The sequence below is a fragment of the Nannobrachium achirus genome (assembly GCF_963921795.1).
Source record: "Nannobrachium achirus genome assembly, chromosome: 6".
In the NCBI taxonomy this organism is placed as follows: Eukaryota; Metazoa; Chordata; class Actinopteri; order Myctophiformes; family Myctophidae; genus Nannobrachium; species Nannobrachium achirus.
Window position 1 is genome coordinate 65,260,686 of NC_137815.1, and position 16,919 is coordinate 65,277,604.

Here is a 16,919-nt window from a genome sequence, read left to right on the forward strand (position 1 = left end):
TCCTGCACAGACAGACAGCTTGCCAGCTACAGTAGCCACACATGTAATCAAATCACAACAAACAACACAGACGGCGTGGTTGTTCTGAACCCACATAATAGCAAACAACCAATGGCAGCCATATCTCAGCTCAAATGATGATTAATAGCATTAACTGACACCGTGGCCATACTGTACTCGATATAAAAGATTAAGCTCATAATATGAACTTTTATGAGCCTTATCACTCACCATCAGTCACCCCAACACTCAGCGGGCCGCCACAATGTCCAAACAACATCGTGTTACCATGGGAACGTCTGGAAACGTGGATGTTTAACGTGGTAACCTTTATAGAATAGTCTTTTTGAGCGGTGGTAAACCGCTCCATAGAGTGGCTGTGCGTGTGTCTGTAGCCTTTTTCCTCAGCGTTTTGCCATAGCGAAAATGTGTGTACGTAGCATCATGTTTGCCTAGTGATGTCATATGTCGTATGTCTGTAGCCTTTTTCCTCAGCGTTTTGCCATAACAAAACGTGTGTGTGTAGCATCGCCTGTACATCCTAGACTCAAATCCTAGTCTGAGGACGTTATAAAGCACGACCACCGCTCACTTCACATTGGGTGTGATTTTTAAACTTCTTGGCAGAGAACGGGTATCACTGCTCTTGGTCAAGCAGGAACATACAGTACAATACTTTTCAACTGATTCACTTCCGTACACACTACACAGGCAGCCCATAGCTTACCGAGTTGGTTCTGAACCGTAAAAGTTGGTTCGGAGCGGGAACCACAAAATCCTTGGTTACTCTGGTTCAATCTGGTTCAATCTGGTGGAAAGGCAAGCCGGTTCGCGCCCGGTTTGCGCGAACCAAGGTTCGAAGAAAGCTGAACGGCCCTGGTTCTTGAACCAAGGATCTTTTGGTGGACAAGGCCCCTCAGACTAGTTGGAACTAGCTGGAGGGTTAACTTCACACGCATGCATGGCCATAGTGTTGGAATCATCTGGCCCTATCTCAACAGGAGACTTCTGCCTCGAGGCCATCCAGGTTCTCATGAAGGGAACCAATATGGATCCCAGTATGATCTGGGCAGGGTGGTAAATCAACAGAGGCACTGAGATCACAGAGAGATGTTCGTATCCTGCAAACACTATCTTTAACATGGGAATGCCCAGGGTGAGTGACTTGTGTGTGGAACAGAACATGATGGCCACGGTGTCGGCGGGGGTGAAACCAGAGCCAGCCCAGGTGGAGAGGGCAAACGTCAGCAGCATGAAGCTGATCTGTATGGAGACTATGATCAGGAGCACCAGCAGCAGGCTGGTGGTGTCCAGGGTGATGTTTCCGCTGCTGAACATGTCACAGAAGCTGGAGTAGACGATCAGCAGCAGAACTGCGGAGTTGATACTCGCAAACGGCAATTTACGGCGCTCCAGAGACTCTCCGTGGAACCGCTGACACACGTGACCCAGGATCAGCGGCGCCACTACCGTCACGCAGAGTTGGGAGAAGATGGAGGAGAACGGGACAGCGGAGGGGGAGCCAAGAAACAGAAGCAACAGCACCGGGGTTAGAATGACGCCCAGGAAACTTCCAAACGCCGAGTTGAAGATGGCCGCCGCCTCGTTCCCTTCGACAACCTTGGTCAATATGACGGCAGAGGAGACGGGAGGGGGCATGCAGCCCACAGACTGGATCCCTTTGAGCAGAGACGGGTCGATGACTGTGAGAGACAGCGCTCTGAGGAGCAACCAGACGGCCGATGGGAAGAAGAGGAAGGTGAAACACTGGACAAATAGATGGAGACGCACGTGAAGAATGGCACGGGTCAACTCCTCCGTTTTCAGAGACAGTCCGCTGTTGAAGAAAATGATGGACACGGCTAGGTAGGATATGGTGATCTCCGGCTTCAGGGGACCTCCCGGCACGCCGAGGCCGGGCTGCAGTTTGGCCAATAAGATAACCAGCACTATACCGATGATAAACCATTGCTTCCGGATCCTAGCGACCAGATCCATGTTCCTGTGTTGTCACAGCCGCAGGGAAGCTTGAGAACCAAACCAGCAAACTAGAAACACTGCAATGTATCTTTAAGGAACGGGCGTCGTCTGCGTGTAAAGAGTACAGTTTTATAGAGGTGATGACGTGGCGTAATGGTGATGGCTGCTAGTACCCATATAACTCCATATTTGGGCACCTCCATTCATGGGCAATTAAGCCCTTTGCACACAGGACAGTTGCGTTTTTTTCGTTTGCGGCATGACTAAAACGCATTGGATTTGGTGTGCAAGGCTGTGCGGAATCGGCGCAGCGGATCCAAAAAGGAGTCATAAAAGGAGTGATGAGTTTTTTACCGCATGCGACAAGACGCACGAATCGAACTGGGTTCGATCGAGAGAAAAACGCACGGCGGCAGCCACTCATCGCACGGCTAATTCGGAGCCGGTGTGCAACTGTGCATGAGGTCATAGAGAATCATTGTTTTCTTTTCAAAAAATGATATTGTCCGTTTTATCCGTGCGGTTAAACGCGCCTGTGTGCAAAGGGCTTTACTCTCACGCAAACGTGCATAAACTGAACCTAGACTGCAATACATATATTATACACATAATTAGGGCTGTCACGATATGCCTAATCCAAGATTCGATTCAACTTTCGATTCTATGGTCACAATTGATTTTAGATACAATATAGGATACTATTTTTTTAAACCTCCTTTTTCAGCACTGAGGGCTATATGACTATTCATTTACTGTAGGCTATTGTCTTGATTTATAAAGAAAAACACTTGTTTCTCAATAAGTCACTTGTATTTGAATAACAAAGGAGAATGAGAATAACAAAAGGTTAAACATAAACAATATAAACTTTGGGTTTTATGCCGTAACAACTGACATTTTCATGAACAGAAGTGCGTCACGATTCGGGTTGTGATTTCGATTCACTGAATCGACCGTAAATTTCGGTTCGATTCGCGATTCAAATTGGAATCGTGACAGCCCTAATTATAATATATTATGTCAGGTGTCTTCAACAGGGGGTCCGGGACCCCTAGGGGGTCCTCAGAGTTACTACAGGGGGTCCTCCAAATCTTCCAATCCTTTTTATATTAACAACTTGAACCCTAGTGTCCATATTCTGAGATCTGTAGCCAAAAATAGCAGATCTACAAGCTCACAACGCCTCGCGCTGCGAGGTGTTGTGAGCTTGTAGATCAGCTATTTTCGGCAAAGAGGTTTGGTGTAGAGGGGAAAAGAGCAGACTAAGTACAGAGTGAAAGGTCAAGTTTATTAAGTATTGACGGTTCAAGTGGTTAAATATCTGAAAACACAAATTGACATGCATCCAAAATACACGATGATGATGATTGTGCTGTCAAACGATGAAACTATGGAATCTATGAAAAGTGGGGGTCCCAAAGTGGGGGTCCCTGCTTCATCTTTCTCTCTCAACTAAGGGGTCCTTGGCTTGAAAACTTTGAAGACCCCTGCATTATGTAATGAAAGTCAAACACTGCTCAAACTCTTTTTGAGAGTGTTATCGTGTTTGGCTACTTGGTGAGTTGTGTTGATTTGGGCCGACTTGAGCTCAAATCCAATATTGTCACAGCCTCCTCTTTAGTCAATGCTGCAGGTGGTGTTGTCAAAGTGACTGGAATATAGATGAGAAGAGAAGCCAATGACGTGTTCTGAACCGTGCGCAAGAGAGAGAGAGGGAGGTGGGGTTGAAAGAGAGGATGAGAGTGGGTAAAAAAGTCAAAGTAGGACAGAGGACAGTAAGAGGAAGAGTAGCTTGATACGGTCTGGGTCTGTAGGTAACCATGTATGGATTGTATGGGGCTGTTAAGTATGACATCATTTTGTAGGCAGAGGAGAATTTCTTGTTGAAAGGAAAGTGTTAGAATTATACTTTAGTCGTTATTTTTGTCTCGGATCTGTTGAAATAGCGAGGGACAGAAAATGCTCTGGGGGCAGAGTTCTCCTCTGCCTACAAAATGATGTCACGGCTTAAAAGCCCCATTAGATCGGATCTTTTCTTACAGTGGCGTCAGTTCACCAAACGCTAAGGTATGGCAACATGTCTGGTGTCTTGCACGCACGCAAAGGCGTGCGTGCAAGACACCAGTCATGTTGCCATACCTTAGCAACAGGCAAGATCAATTTATTTTAAGAAGTACATTTTATTTTTTCCCGCTGTAGACAAGTTATGACAGCTGCCATACCTTGCCATACCCAATTGACGCCTCTGTTTTTTCTTATCCTCAGGTGTATAGAAAAACCTCTGATCAGTCGTGTGTGTGCGTGCGTGCGTACGTGCGTGCGTGCGTGCGTGCATGCATGCGTGCGTGCATGCATGTGTGTGTGTGTGTGTGTGTGTGTGTGCATGCACGCGTGTGCATGCGTTCGTCCATTTGCCTGTGTACAAATCCATGTTTGAGTTTTTATGTTCAATATAAGCATGTGTAGCTAACAATACAGGTTCTAAATGGAGCGATATTGTGCCACGTGTCACAAGTGACACTCATGGATTGTTTGAATTGGTGGCGGTGGCATTAGAACTGCAATGACACCTGCGCAAATCAGTTTTGCTAAGCCAGACCATTATGGTCGATATGGTCTTGCTGCACGGTCATTATGGCGTATATGGACACGACGGGCTGATAATACCCCTCGGCGGTTATTACCCGGCTAATAAATACAATTTATAATTTGACTGAAACTAAGTATTTCCTTGTTTACAGACGGCTGAAAGTGTTCCACAAGTGTTGCGCTGGGCGTCCCCCCACAGGTCGCCTTGGAAAACAAGGAAGTGCCGATCAAATAAATCCATTTTCTGTTACTACGTCGTCTATTTCTTGCCTCAAATGTTTTTAAAAACATTCTTGAGAGCAACGTTTAGTTGTAAATGACGCTGTGTGTTTGTTTTCATGGCTGACAATTTAGTTGGATACGGTACTACATTCACACAGTGCATCCTGACTGCAGCAGGTGTTCTTAGTCTTTGATGAGGCAGCGGTGAATTATAGAGCGGAGCGGTCATTACACGCCTATAATTCACCGGGTAATAATAGCTTATAATTACTGCTGTGTGTTTGTTGATTTCAACTGTGTATTTTCTGCAAAAACTTTCCACACCATACAGATGCTGGGGTTTAAGTGGTTGAATATTGCCTTCCTCTTTTCTGTCTTGTGTAGCTGAATGAGCTATGTCAGTAATGAGACTGTGAATGGGTTTGCACTGCAGATGTTCCAGCATATCATGTTGTACAAGATGGCTGAATATAGGCTTGAACGTGAGCTATACCAAAGATATTTAATTAATGAAGATAGCTCATCCTCATTGGATCCACTAGAGTGCGACATGGTACACAAATCCTACAAATAGACTCCTAAGTGGGCGCCGGCTCTGACGGCAAATCTCGCGCACGTCCTGTTTACTGGTGCTATAGATCCCGCGAGAGTGGGTGGGTGCTATTGGCTGGGACAGCTAAAGAGCAATAATAAAGTTGATTTTCTCAGTTGTTGTGTCGCTGAAAAAAGCCACTTTAGTATGACAATTTTGTTAATATTATGTGGCTTGTGATGATCTTGTCCAATATTTAGTTCAGTGACTATAGCTTCTGAACTATTATTTTGCTCTGTGTTCACGTTAGCTCTCCCATTGTAAATGAATAGACTCCAACCTGCTTCTGCCTCCTAAAAAGGTGTCTCCCCTACGTCATGCAGAAACGGGAAGTACAGGTCTTTTGCACCCTCTTGCTATCGCCCTCTTGGGCTATACTTAACAGCTCTAACCCATAGGTGTTTAACCCAAGTGGGTCTGTCTGCAGACCACAGATGGGCGGGGTCTTTTGGGAGGCGGGCTGTGAGGCTCATAGGGGGTGGATTGAGATTCCAGGGGGCGGATTGATTCCTTCTCATACTATCCAATAGCATCCGGTGGATCCTCTCCGTCTGCCCTTAAAGGTGTATGACACTCATTTTATGCCCTTTATTCCCATTGATTGACTATAATTATTAAACCAAACGAAATTATTACGAAAAACTGAAGCCGTTTTTCTTCTAAGTCCAGCTGGACTTAGAAGAAAAAACGACAAGCCGTTTTTTCTTCTAAGTCCAGTTGGACTTAGAAGAAAAAGTGGTCCCCAGGCCGGTTTTTGGGGCCTGGGGCCGGCCCTGGGGGTCCGCGGGGGTCCCTGGTGGTGGTCCCCGGGCGGCGGTGCTCGGAGGCCCGCCAGGGACCTCCGGGGACCCCCGCTGGTGGTCCCCGGTGGTCCCTGGAGGTCGCCAGGCCCGGTTTTCGGGGCCTGGCGTCGGCCCTGGGGGTCCGCGATGGCACCATCGTGTGCGGGGCGGCGAGCCGGTTCCAACGGTACCAGGCTCGAGCGCGAGGCCCAAAGGGCGGTAGAATAGGAGCCTAAAGCGTTTGGCGAGCTTGGGTATCCGCTATGGATTTTTTTTTTTTTCGGGCTCCAGGGGGTCCGTGGGTGGTCCCTCGGCCTCGGCCGAGGCCCCCAGGTCGGCCTCGAGCAGTGAGGGGCCGGCCCCTGGGCCCTGGAGCTCCGAGGCTCTCTCCCCCCTTCCTTCCTTTGTAAAACTCTCCTGAGCAAAGTGGGAACTTCCTCCATCACGGAGGTATAGAGGCCGGCTCTGGGTGGAAAGTGGCCGAGGAGGGAGCCCCGAGTCGGGCTAGAGGGTGTGGAGAGTCGGCCCTGGTGCTCTGGAGGTACCAGAGCCTGGGCAAATCTCCCCTGCCCCTGTCCTTTGAAAAATCCTCCCGCACAAAGTGAGCACACCCTCCATCACGGAGGTGAAGAGGGTGGTGCTGGGTGGAAAGTGGCCCAGATGGGTGTCTTAACTCGGGTTTGGGGTGGGGAGGGTGGTCCCTGGTTCTCTTGGGGGTCCGGGGACCCCCTGGGCTCATTTCCGCCCCGTCCGTGCAACGTCATAGGGGGTGGATTGAGATTCCAGGGGGCGGATTGATTCATTCTCATACTATCCAATAGCATCCCCCCCACAATCCGCCCCCTAATCTGTGGTCTGCAGACAGACCCGTCTCGTTTAACCTAGCGAATGTTATTTGATTGAGTTGCAGACATCTAGCCTGCTTCCAGACCATAGACCCCGCCCACTCTCAGAGTGGACTGTTTCTCTGGTCTGGAGCTGAGTACATGAATCGGCAGTTATCAGCCAAAATTTTCGGCTGCTCCAATGAGCGCGAGGGGTGGGGGTGGGTCTAACGAATATCCAATCCGCGCCGCAGCCCGTTTTTTCAAGTGACGTCATCATCAGAGCGTCATCATTAGAAGACGAGGTGCTCACGTGGGTGCTCACGAGGAGACCTGTAGTGATTGGGTTTTTTAAAATCAAAGCACCTACCACCCCCCTCCCTTCCAGAAATCGCCCACAATAGGGCACAGTTTCAGACTATTGCGTGAGCTGAGACTGAGATCAGGCTAGCAGACATCAGCACTTGATGTTTAGTTTATATAATAAATTGCCACTTCGATTGTAGGAAATGAAATGATTACAAATGATGAGCAGAACATTACCTAATCGAAGAAGTCCTTTTTAAACATACAGTACTTGTGTGGGCATGTTTTGCTAAAGCTAAGTGCCTTTATTTAGCACATCATATAATTCTGTGATAATGACACTAGCAAAATTGCAAAATAGCTTGGTTTAGAATGAAATAACCTGTCAAAATGAGTTGTACAGGCTTATAATGCACAAGTGCTGACACACCTTATTTCTTTTTCTGCACAGGAAGCTTCCGTCCAGTGAGATTTTGGCCTCTGGAGAATGAGCTGCCAATGTAAGTCCCCTGTCTCACCCCAGCACTCCACTTTTTACAGTGTTACAAATTAAAGTATTGCAGCACGCTCGCACGCACGCTCAAACACGCACGCATGCACGCACGCAAATGTCAAAATTCCACCCTTTCTATTCTGAATGCTCATGCTTTCAGAGTCTGTTGTGTAAAGGAATAAAAGGATGTGTCCTTTAATAGTGTACTGTAAAACTCTGTGAAGGGCACAGCGCACGCACACACGCACGCACGCACGCAACGCACGCACGCATGCGCGCACACACACACACACACACACACACACACACACACACACACACACACACACACGCACACGCACACACGCACACAGCATTTAATCCTCAAGGTCCTAGCCTTTCTGTTGTGAAAATGTACTCCTACTCTTAGAGGAGTCTGTTACTGGAAAGATGTGTCCATTGATAGTGCAATCTGTTGTGAAGGACACACTGAGATGTGCACACACACACACACACACACGCACGCGCACACACACACACACACACACACACACACACACACACACACACACACACACACACACACACACACACACACACACACACACACACACACACACAATGTATTTTGAAGAGTATCTTTGAAGAATTGATTTACTGCTAATGCAATTTATTAGCAGTGAATGAATTGTCCTTCACTGTCCGCCACTTCATTGTGAGATCAAAGGAGCGTTCAGGGTATTCAGGGCTAGTGACATTCAAAGCACAAATCAAATACACAGCAAAGTCTTCAGTGTTTAGTGGGTTCATTTTTACACTTTTTAAACTAACACTGAGGCTTTTTATGTGTATAGTTCCACTTAAACCCCATATATGGTTGAGCATATCGTGTTTTTGTTATTGTGGGTAAAGCTTTTACAGAATATTTAGGAGAATATTTTCTGCTAGAGATGCTCCGATTGTGATTTTTGGGGCGCTACCGATCACCGATCAACTGGAATCAGTATCTGCCGATACCGAACCCGATCACAGCGTCAAATCCATACATTCTTCTTTTTATTGTGTTACTGTAGCAGCATTTACAGTATATATGTAATGATTCTTCTTACAAAACATTGACATTGTATATTAAATATAAACATTAGAAGATTGCAGGCTGAGGTCCTTTAGTATCCAATTCAACTAGAAGGAGTTGAAGCTGAGGTTACATTCAGTCTCACAGATAAATATTGTGAAAATAGCTGCTCTAGCTTGTAGATCGGCAAAGCCGATAGAGGCAAAGCCGATACTGATCAAAGCCAATAGAGGCATTATCGTCCGATCGCGATCACTCACCGATCAATCGGCACATCTTTATTTTCTGCAAAAGCTTTCCACACAATACATAGATAGATAGATACCTTTATTATCCCAAGGGGGGAATTCAGTTGTCCAGTTGTAGCATGCTGGTTGAATATTGCCCTCCTCTTTTCTGTCTTTTGTAATGAATGAGACTGTGACATGGGTTTGCAGATGTTTCCGCATATCATGTTGTAAACGTATACAGTTTCTCTCACTATAACTGGGGAGAGAGATGCTTGCATCATCCGGGTCAAACTCACATATTGATTCTGAGTTCTGACATCGCTGTCACAGACTGCACCAACGCTCTCTGTCTGTCGGTGTTTACACAGATCATTACTGCATGCCTGCCATATAGCCCAGGTTGATGTTATATCGTCACTATCGGGCAGAAACCTCGTATCTCCAAGTTTCAAATTTTTTACATGTTTTCGCAAAGTAAAGCACTGCTTCATCATACAAGGCCATCGCACAAAAGTAGTGAAAACAGCAGATCTACAAGCACATGGTGTGTTGTAGATCGGCTGTTTTCACTAGTTTAAATCAATTTTAAAATGATAAATACAAAACAAACAGTTTTGGACATACAAGGTTTCCACCTGACAACGACGATATGATGTATCATTTACCAATCCGGATTGTAGCTCTAAGGGAATGGCAGGTACATTTTCAGAAAATAATTGCTTGCAGCAATGATAGGAGATGGCAAACTGGAGGAAGTGGATATGGATAACACGGCGAAATATAACAATATGATGCAATATTGAAAGAGTGCAGCTGAGCTCCAACTCAGCCACAGCCAGTGTCATCAAATATTTTCCCTTAACTGGGTTCGTGTCTGTAGCTGAACAGTGTGATTCTAGCCAGGCCTGTCACTTAATTCCAACTTTTGAATCGATCTAAGTAGTGTGTGTATAGCGTGGTGTGTGTCTGGTAAGGTGTGAGACAAGCTCAACGCATGAATCGCCGTGGATTAAAAAAAGAAATATTGCACAAGTGTTAACATTTTTACGTCTGTAGGTAAGCTATATTTATTAAGTGCTAATAGACGGAGGTAGTTATCATTTCTCCCATGGACAGGTGAAAAGTGAGGACTTCCAACGTAAAAAAAGACCGTAAAAGGTCTTATTTGGGATGTTCCTTTTAGACAGGGTGTTTAACTGTACTTGTACTGTACTACATTTTTGTCTAATAAAATTCTCAATCAATCAATCAGTAGTAGTTTTCCCTATTACAAGTAAGACGCCTTAAGGCGAGAAGCGACCGCAGTGCGCGGGGAAACAACAGACTTTAAAAATTTTCTGTGTAAATCTGGCAATGTACACACACACACACACACACACACACACACACACACACACACACACACACACACACATACACAGATTCTAGGGCTGTCTTTGACTCAGGATGATGCACCCAGGCAGGGGTCGCAGCTGAGTGAAATCAGTGTGGAGCAGCACAAACGAGACAGATTGTGTGTGTGTGAGTGTGTGTGTGTGTGTGTGTGTGTGTGTGTGTGTGTGTGTGTGTGTGTGTGTGTGTGTGTGTGTGTGTGTGTGTGTGTGTGTGTGTGTGTGTGTGTGTGTGTGTGTGTGTGTGTGTGTGTGTGTGTGTGTGTGTGTGTGTGTGCGTGCGCGCGCGTGCGTGCGTGCGTGCGTGCGTGCGTGCATGCGTGCGTGCATGCGTGTGTGTGTATGTGCTGTTACAGGAAAGAGTTACAGGTAAGAGTGACAGGCTAGAGTGACAGGCTAGAGTAACAGGCTAGAGTTACAGCATGACACAACTGCTGCAGGTTTTCACAGTAACTGCTCCCGCATGCGGTCGCAATGATAAAACACTGTTGTTTTGTTTTAATAGTCATGCACATTCTTTTTCCCAATGTATGCCAGGCCTTGTTGACGGATTTGGAATGGATTTCGAAGCTCTGCTTCCAAAACTGTATTAATATTTAATGTGTCAAATCCATGATATTTGCATTGACGTCAATGAGACAGCTGTCATGTCAGAGGTTGCGGGGGAGAGGGGAGAGGGGAGAAGGGTGGGGCTTAGCGAAATCTCTCTCTCCCAAATTTGGCATTGCAGAAGTGGCTTGCTACAGTAAGACCTTCCAGTGATTTGTACTGTGTTTTCAGCAGAAATATGAAAACAGCAACCATGGCCCTGCTGCCGGCATGCATTGAATTTGCTATCAATCTCTTGTGAGGATTAGGCTTCCACACTTGATTACACACAGGCACAAATTCAATGTTATATGACCCAGACATTCAAACGCACGCGCGCACGCACACACACACACGCACATTCGCACACGTTTGCGGTTTCTCTTTGATATTTGGGGTAAACTCCGTGATCCCTTTATCGTTCTCACACACATAGATAAATGCATTTACATACAAATGCAATTCATTTCATGAATGCACACACGGGCACATGTTTATGTGTATGCACTGTGGAACTGCAGCCTCTACAGACCAGCAAACAAGCAAATACATCCACCCGCTTGAACGCACGCATGCTCGCACGCACGCACGCACGCACGCACGCACGCCCGCACGCACGCACGCATGCATGCATGCACTCACACAGCATTTTCTGTACAAACAGAGGTCCTGCCAGCCATGTTGCTGGGCTAAGGAGATAAGAGAATGCTCCAATCACAGGTCTGCTCTCTGTCCTACCCATAAGGCCCTTGGAGTTTCTCTGTGGGGTGGAGAATGAGAGCGTGTAACTGACACCACAATAACACAAAGCCAGTGGGTTCAAGGATGCCATTTGACATGGCTGAATTACACATGTTGTGTCAGAAAGGTGTTTTTTTAGGCCTAGAATTATTGAATGCTTTAACTATTGAAAAATAGCAGATATACAAGCTCACAGCGCTGCGAGCTTGTAGATCTGCTATTTTTGAAAAAGTCGTGAAAATGTGTGCATGTGAATATATTTATTTTTAAAGCGAATGTTTGGAACTCTGATTTTGCTTTCGTTGGTCCCAGGAACTAAATATTTTGAGATGGGGTTCCGTAGCCAAATAGATATCATTTTGGGGGTCCTTCACATGAAAAAGTTTGAGAACCACTGACATAGAAACATGGGTTTTTCAAAAAAAACCTTAGAGGAAGACACTTATAGAATCGGGTCAAAATCAGATTCAAGCTACTCCACTACAATTATTTGAAAACTTTAGTTACTAGTTACTATTACTACTATAAATTCTAATATTATAAAACATACATAGCCTAGCCTTATTTTATACCGTGGCTATTTGAAAATAAATAGCCGATCTATAAGCTCACAATGCATCGCGGCGCGTTGTGAGCTTGTAGATCTGCAGCAAACCTTTCAGTACTTCACTATCAACCAATTCATCTTCCATTTGATTAGTTTGAAGTGACGTAATAATACGGTACAAAATGAGAAGACACAGGCCAACGTGCGACACGAGCTGCTGCAGTTGCTGAAGGATTATTGTCAGATCAATGATAGCGTCCAGCAGAGGAGACAGAAGAGACGGCCACAGGACCAAACAAGCACCATAATCAAGGCTGAGCTCAATCTCACATCTCAGGGTAAACAATAGAAGGGGGCAGGGGCGTCACAAGGGGGTGGGGAGTGGGACTGAGTTACTAGGGCCCAAGGTGGAGGGGGGGCCGGGGCTTAATTATGTTATACTTTAACTATTGAAAAATAGCAGATATACAAGCTCACAGCGCGGCACCGAGTGCCGCGCTGTGAGCTTGTAGATCTGCTATTTTTGAAAAGTCTTTGAATACTGTATATGTATTTTGTAAGCAAACATTTGTAACTCAAATTTTGCTTCTGGGGGGTCCCTCCCTGGAACAAAATATTTTGAGACGGGGGTCCGTGGCCAAATACATATAATTTTTTTGGGGTCCTTCACATGAAAAGGTTTGAGCACCACTGACATATAGAAACAAAGGTTTTTCAAAAAAAACCTTAGAAGGATTTGGTGCCACGACTGTGAGCTTGTATATCTGCTATTTTTCAATAGTTAAAGCACAAAATAACGCGGCGTAATAATGCATTCATGGCCCGCTGTGAATCCTTGTACCCAGGGCCCAGAGTTTGGTGTGACACCCCAGGAAGGAGGGATGGGCTTGTGATTGATGCATTCTCTCTCCTGGACTTCGACTGATACACAATGACACCATCAGGGACATGCTGGGCCCCTGATTCAGCCCGGGAAAAAGAGTTGTAGAGGCCGCTGCTGCTACTCAAAGATTTGCCATTTCAGATTATGACAAGTGACAAGCCAGTGGGCCAATTACATGAGTTATATTTGTCATTGTCGGGTGGAAACCTTGTATGTCCAAAACCATTTTAAAAATGATTTAAACTAGTGAAAACAGCCGATCTACAAGCACACCGCAAGGCGGTGTGTGCTTGTAGATCTGCTGTTTTCACTACTTTTGTGCGACAGCCGTGTATGATGAAGCAGGGCTTTGCTTTGTGAAAAAATTTACAAATTTGAAACTTACGAGATACAAGGTTTCTGCCCGACAGTGACGATTTACTTTGTTGGCCGCCCAGCCTCCAAAATGGAACGAAGGCCGACATTTTATTTTTATTTTTTTCCTAATGGTCGGCCTGGACCGGCCAGGAATGAACCGGTCGTTCGGGATTTGTCCCGCTTTTCCCAATGGCCAGCACGTCCCTGGACACCATGGCCCTGAATCGCAGCATAGGAGTCTTTTCTTCCCTTTATTTCTGCCCCCTGCTCTCTTCTTTCCTCTCTTGCATTTTAAATGTTCATTATCTTTTTTTGCGAAGCCATCATTATTGTTGTTATTGTCCATTGACATTAATAACTAACAGCCTTTAGTCTGCATGGGCAGCATAATGCAACAGCACTTTTGCTCTCTCTCTCTCTCTCTCTCTCTCTCTCTCTCTCTCACTGCATGCAGAATCTCAGCCAGTTATCGATGGACAAGGCATTATTCCGGCCCATTTGCCCGCTCTGTTCGCCCGCTATTTGCTGTGTACACAAACAATCTTTCCATCATGTGATCCAAGCTGCCCTATATCGTCACTGTCGGGCAGAAACCTCGTATCTCCAAGTTTCAAATTTGTATGTTTTTTCGCAAAGTACAGCCCTGCTTCATCAGACAAGGCCGTCGCACAAAAGTAGTGAAAACAGAAGATCTACAAGCTCTACAAGTGCTTGTAGATCGTCTGTTTTCACTAGTTTAGTTAATTTTTTTAAATTATTAAAACGAACTGTTTTGGACATACAAGGTTTCCACCCGACAACGGCGATATGCATGGTGAAAGGTTCCTCTTGGTAGCAGGTCGTCCTCTTCTTATCTCATGTTTTATTACATTTTTTATCTCCTCGGATGAGGCGCATTTTCTGGCCAATATTTACTATGGTTATGGCTCAAATCTCCCCGCGCCGTCCTAAATGTCAACCTTCCATATGATATAAAACTCAGTCTGCAGTAGCCTATGTGCGTGCCTTAATTCTCTAGCCTGGCCCTCCTGGCTTTATTGCTGTTGCCGTGGCAACAGCTCATCCGCCGGCCACTTGACAGTTGATAGGTTGACAGACGGCCATTAGGGTATTATGGTGACTTCGCACGGGGATTCTCGCTGACGGATGGATGGATGCCCACTTGACCCACTTGGTGGCAAGAGGGGACTCTGTCCTCTGTCCCTGTCACATGGTCACCCATGTTCATATCACGGCACCGCATGGCGCGGGGAGTGATTTGTGACCCCTCCTTGTCAATGCGGGAGATTGCTTTGCACTGTTGAAGTCCTCCACGGGAGGTCAAGGTTGCGTGATGGGCAGTGACCTGTGGAAAGTGGTGGTTTGAAATAGGGGGAAGTAAAAGACTTTTGACTGTTCTTACAACATGGTCTGTTGTGTGTGTGTGTGTGTGTGTGTGTGTGTGTGTGTGTGTGTGTGTGTGTGTGTGTGTGTGTGTGTGTGTGTGTGTGTGTGTGTGTGTGTGTGTGTGTGTGTGTGTGTGTGCGCACTCAATCTATAGGACTTCTGATCGTCTAGAACACTGGTTCTCAGAGTGGGGTCCGGGACCCCCAGGGGTCATTGAGGGAGTTCCAGGGGGTCCCCGGCCAAATAATTGTAATTTTGAGAGTAACTCTGGAACCAAATGGACCTGTAAGAGTCCATTGGTTCCATTTGCCACAGCGCTGCAAGCTTGTAGATCTGCTATTTTTGAAAAAGAGTCTTGAAAATGTGTGCAAATATAATGTATTTTTAAAGCGAATGTTTGTAACTCAGATTTTGCTTCTGGTGGTCCCAGGAACTAAATATTTTGAGATGGGGGTCCGTGGCCAAATACATATCATTTTGGGGGTCCTTCACATGAAAAGGTTTGAGAACCACTGACATAGAAGCATAGGTTTTTCTCATAGTAAGGGTCTATATGCTAACCCTAACCCTTGTAAGATAAACATATCAACATACAGTACATATCAAAACATCAATGGATATTACTCTATCATTAGTCCATGTAGCAGACCTCATCTTCTCAAAACACAAAGAACTGCTTTGGCGGGGGACCATGAGGCAGAGTGGTCGCCTGAATTGGAGGTTTTGGGTTCCATCTTGGCATTGGGTCGAACTAACTGTCCTTAACAAGACACTGAACCCCTAGCTGTGCTGACCACTGCTTCAAATAGTTACGCTCGAAAAACCCCTTGGCATTCAGAGGACGAGTTCCAGTTATGGCCAAATTAAACTTTACTTCCCTAAATGGCTGAGCATGGACATGGATTCTGTGATGTAATTTTAATGTTCAGAGTCTAGCATAGTTTACTGCAGTGCGTGTGGGCTGAGGTTTTTCATGTACATGTATGTGTTAGAATGTCTGCATCCAAGTACAGTATATTAAAGGAGTAGTTTTTCTATTGATTAGTCACACCATGGAGACTTGAGTTCAATAATATTTTCTTGTATTTGTCGCATTCCTAGGACAAAAACATTGATTATAGTAAATTTACCCCCATTCATTCTGGATGGGGACCCAAATGCATTTGTGTGAGAATCAATGGGGGTAAATTTACTCGACCCTTGACCCTAAATTTACCCCCATTGATTCAGACCCAAATGCATTTGGGTCCCCATCCAGAAACAATGGGCGTAAATTTACCATAATCATTTTTTTGTCTAAGGAATGCAACAAATACAAAAATATGTTATTGAACTCAAGTCTCCATGGTGTGACTAATCAATAAGAAAAAAAAAAGTTGTTTTGGGGGTGAACTACTCCTTTAAGGTGTTATTGGTGTGCGTGCGCGGCTGCGTGCGTGCGTGTGTAACACCTACCGGTATGGTGAGAAGAAATGATGCTGGAGGTAAATAATATGTTTCAACACACCTAGCGTGCATAGAAACACATTTTCAGCACCTGCTACAATTTACAATTCAGGCATTTTGTAGAAGTTCTTATCCAGAGTGAAATACAAAGTGCAAGATCAGAGTAAGCTGCTGTGACTGTGTGCATGTATTATGTGCGTGTATACAAGGGTGCGTGTGTGTGTGTGTGTGTGTGCATTTCCGCATCTCTCCATGTCTGCTTGCATTAGCCTTTCATATTTGCCCTGGATCTAGAGATAACGGCCACAGCTGTAGCCCTGCACACAGCCCTCTCTCCTCCCTCTCCGTTCCAATCTGCGCACGGCATCCTGGGAGAGATGTCCAGTCCTATTTTATTCCCAACTATAAAAAATACCCTCTGAAATCCAAAGTATATGTAGCACAGCAGTGCCTCGTTTGGCCACCGTTTCATTCCTGCTTACCAGTAATATTTCGTCGTTGTCGGGTG

At 45.6% G+C, this 16,919-nt stretch overlaps 2 protein-coding genes across 2 annotated transcripts in view; one reads left to right on the forward strand and one right to left on the reverse strand.

Moving 5' to 3' along the window:
• The window catches only part of LOC308287470 (aggrecan core protein-like), a 269,467-nt gene that overhangs the window by 66,897 nt on the left and 185,651 nt on the right, over nt 1-16,919 (forward strand). The window lies entirely within an intron of this gene.
• LOC308287249 (sodium/bile acid cotransporter 7-like) lies at nt 922-1,998 on the reverse strand (the record flags this gene model as incomplete). Its single annotated transcript, XM_080728365.1, has 1 exon — nt 922-1,998. One exon carries the CDS (start codon nt 1,996-1,998, stop codon nt 922-924), a length of 1,077 nt encoding a protein of 358 aa, XP_080584491.1.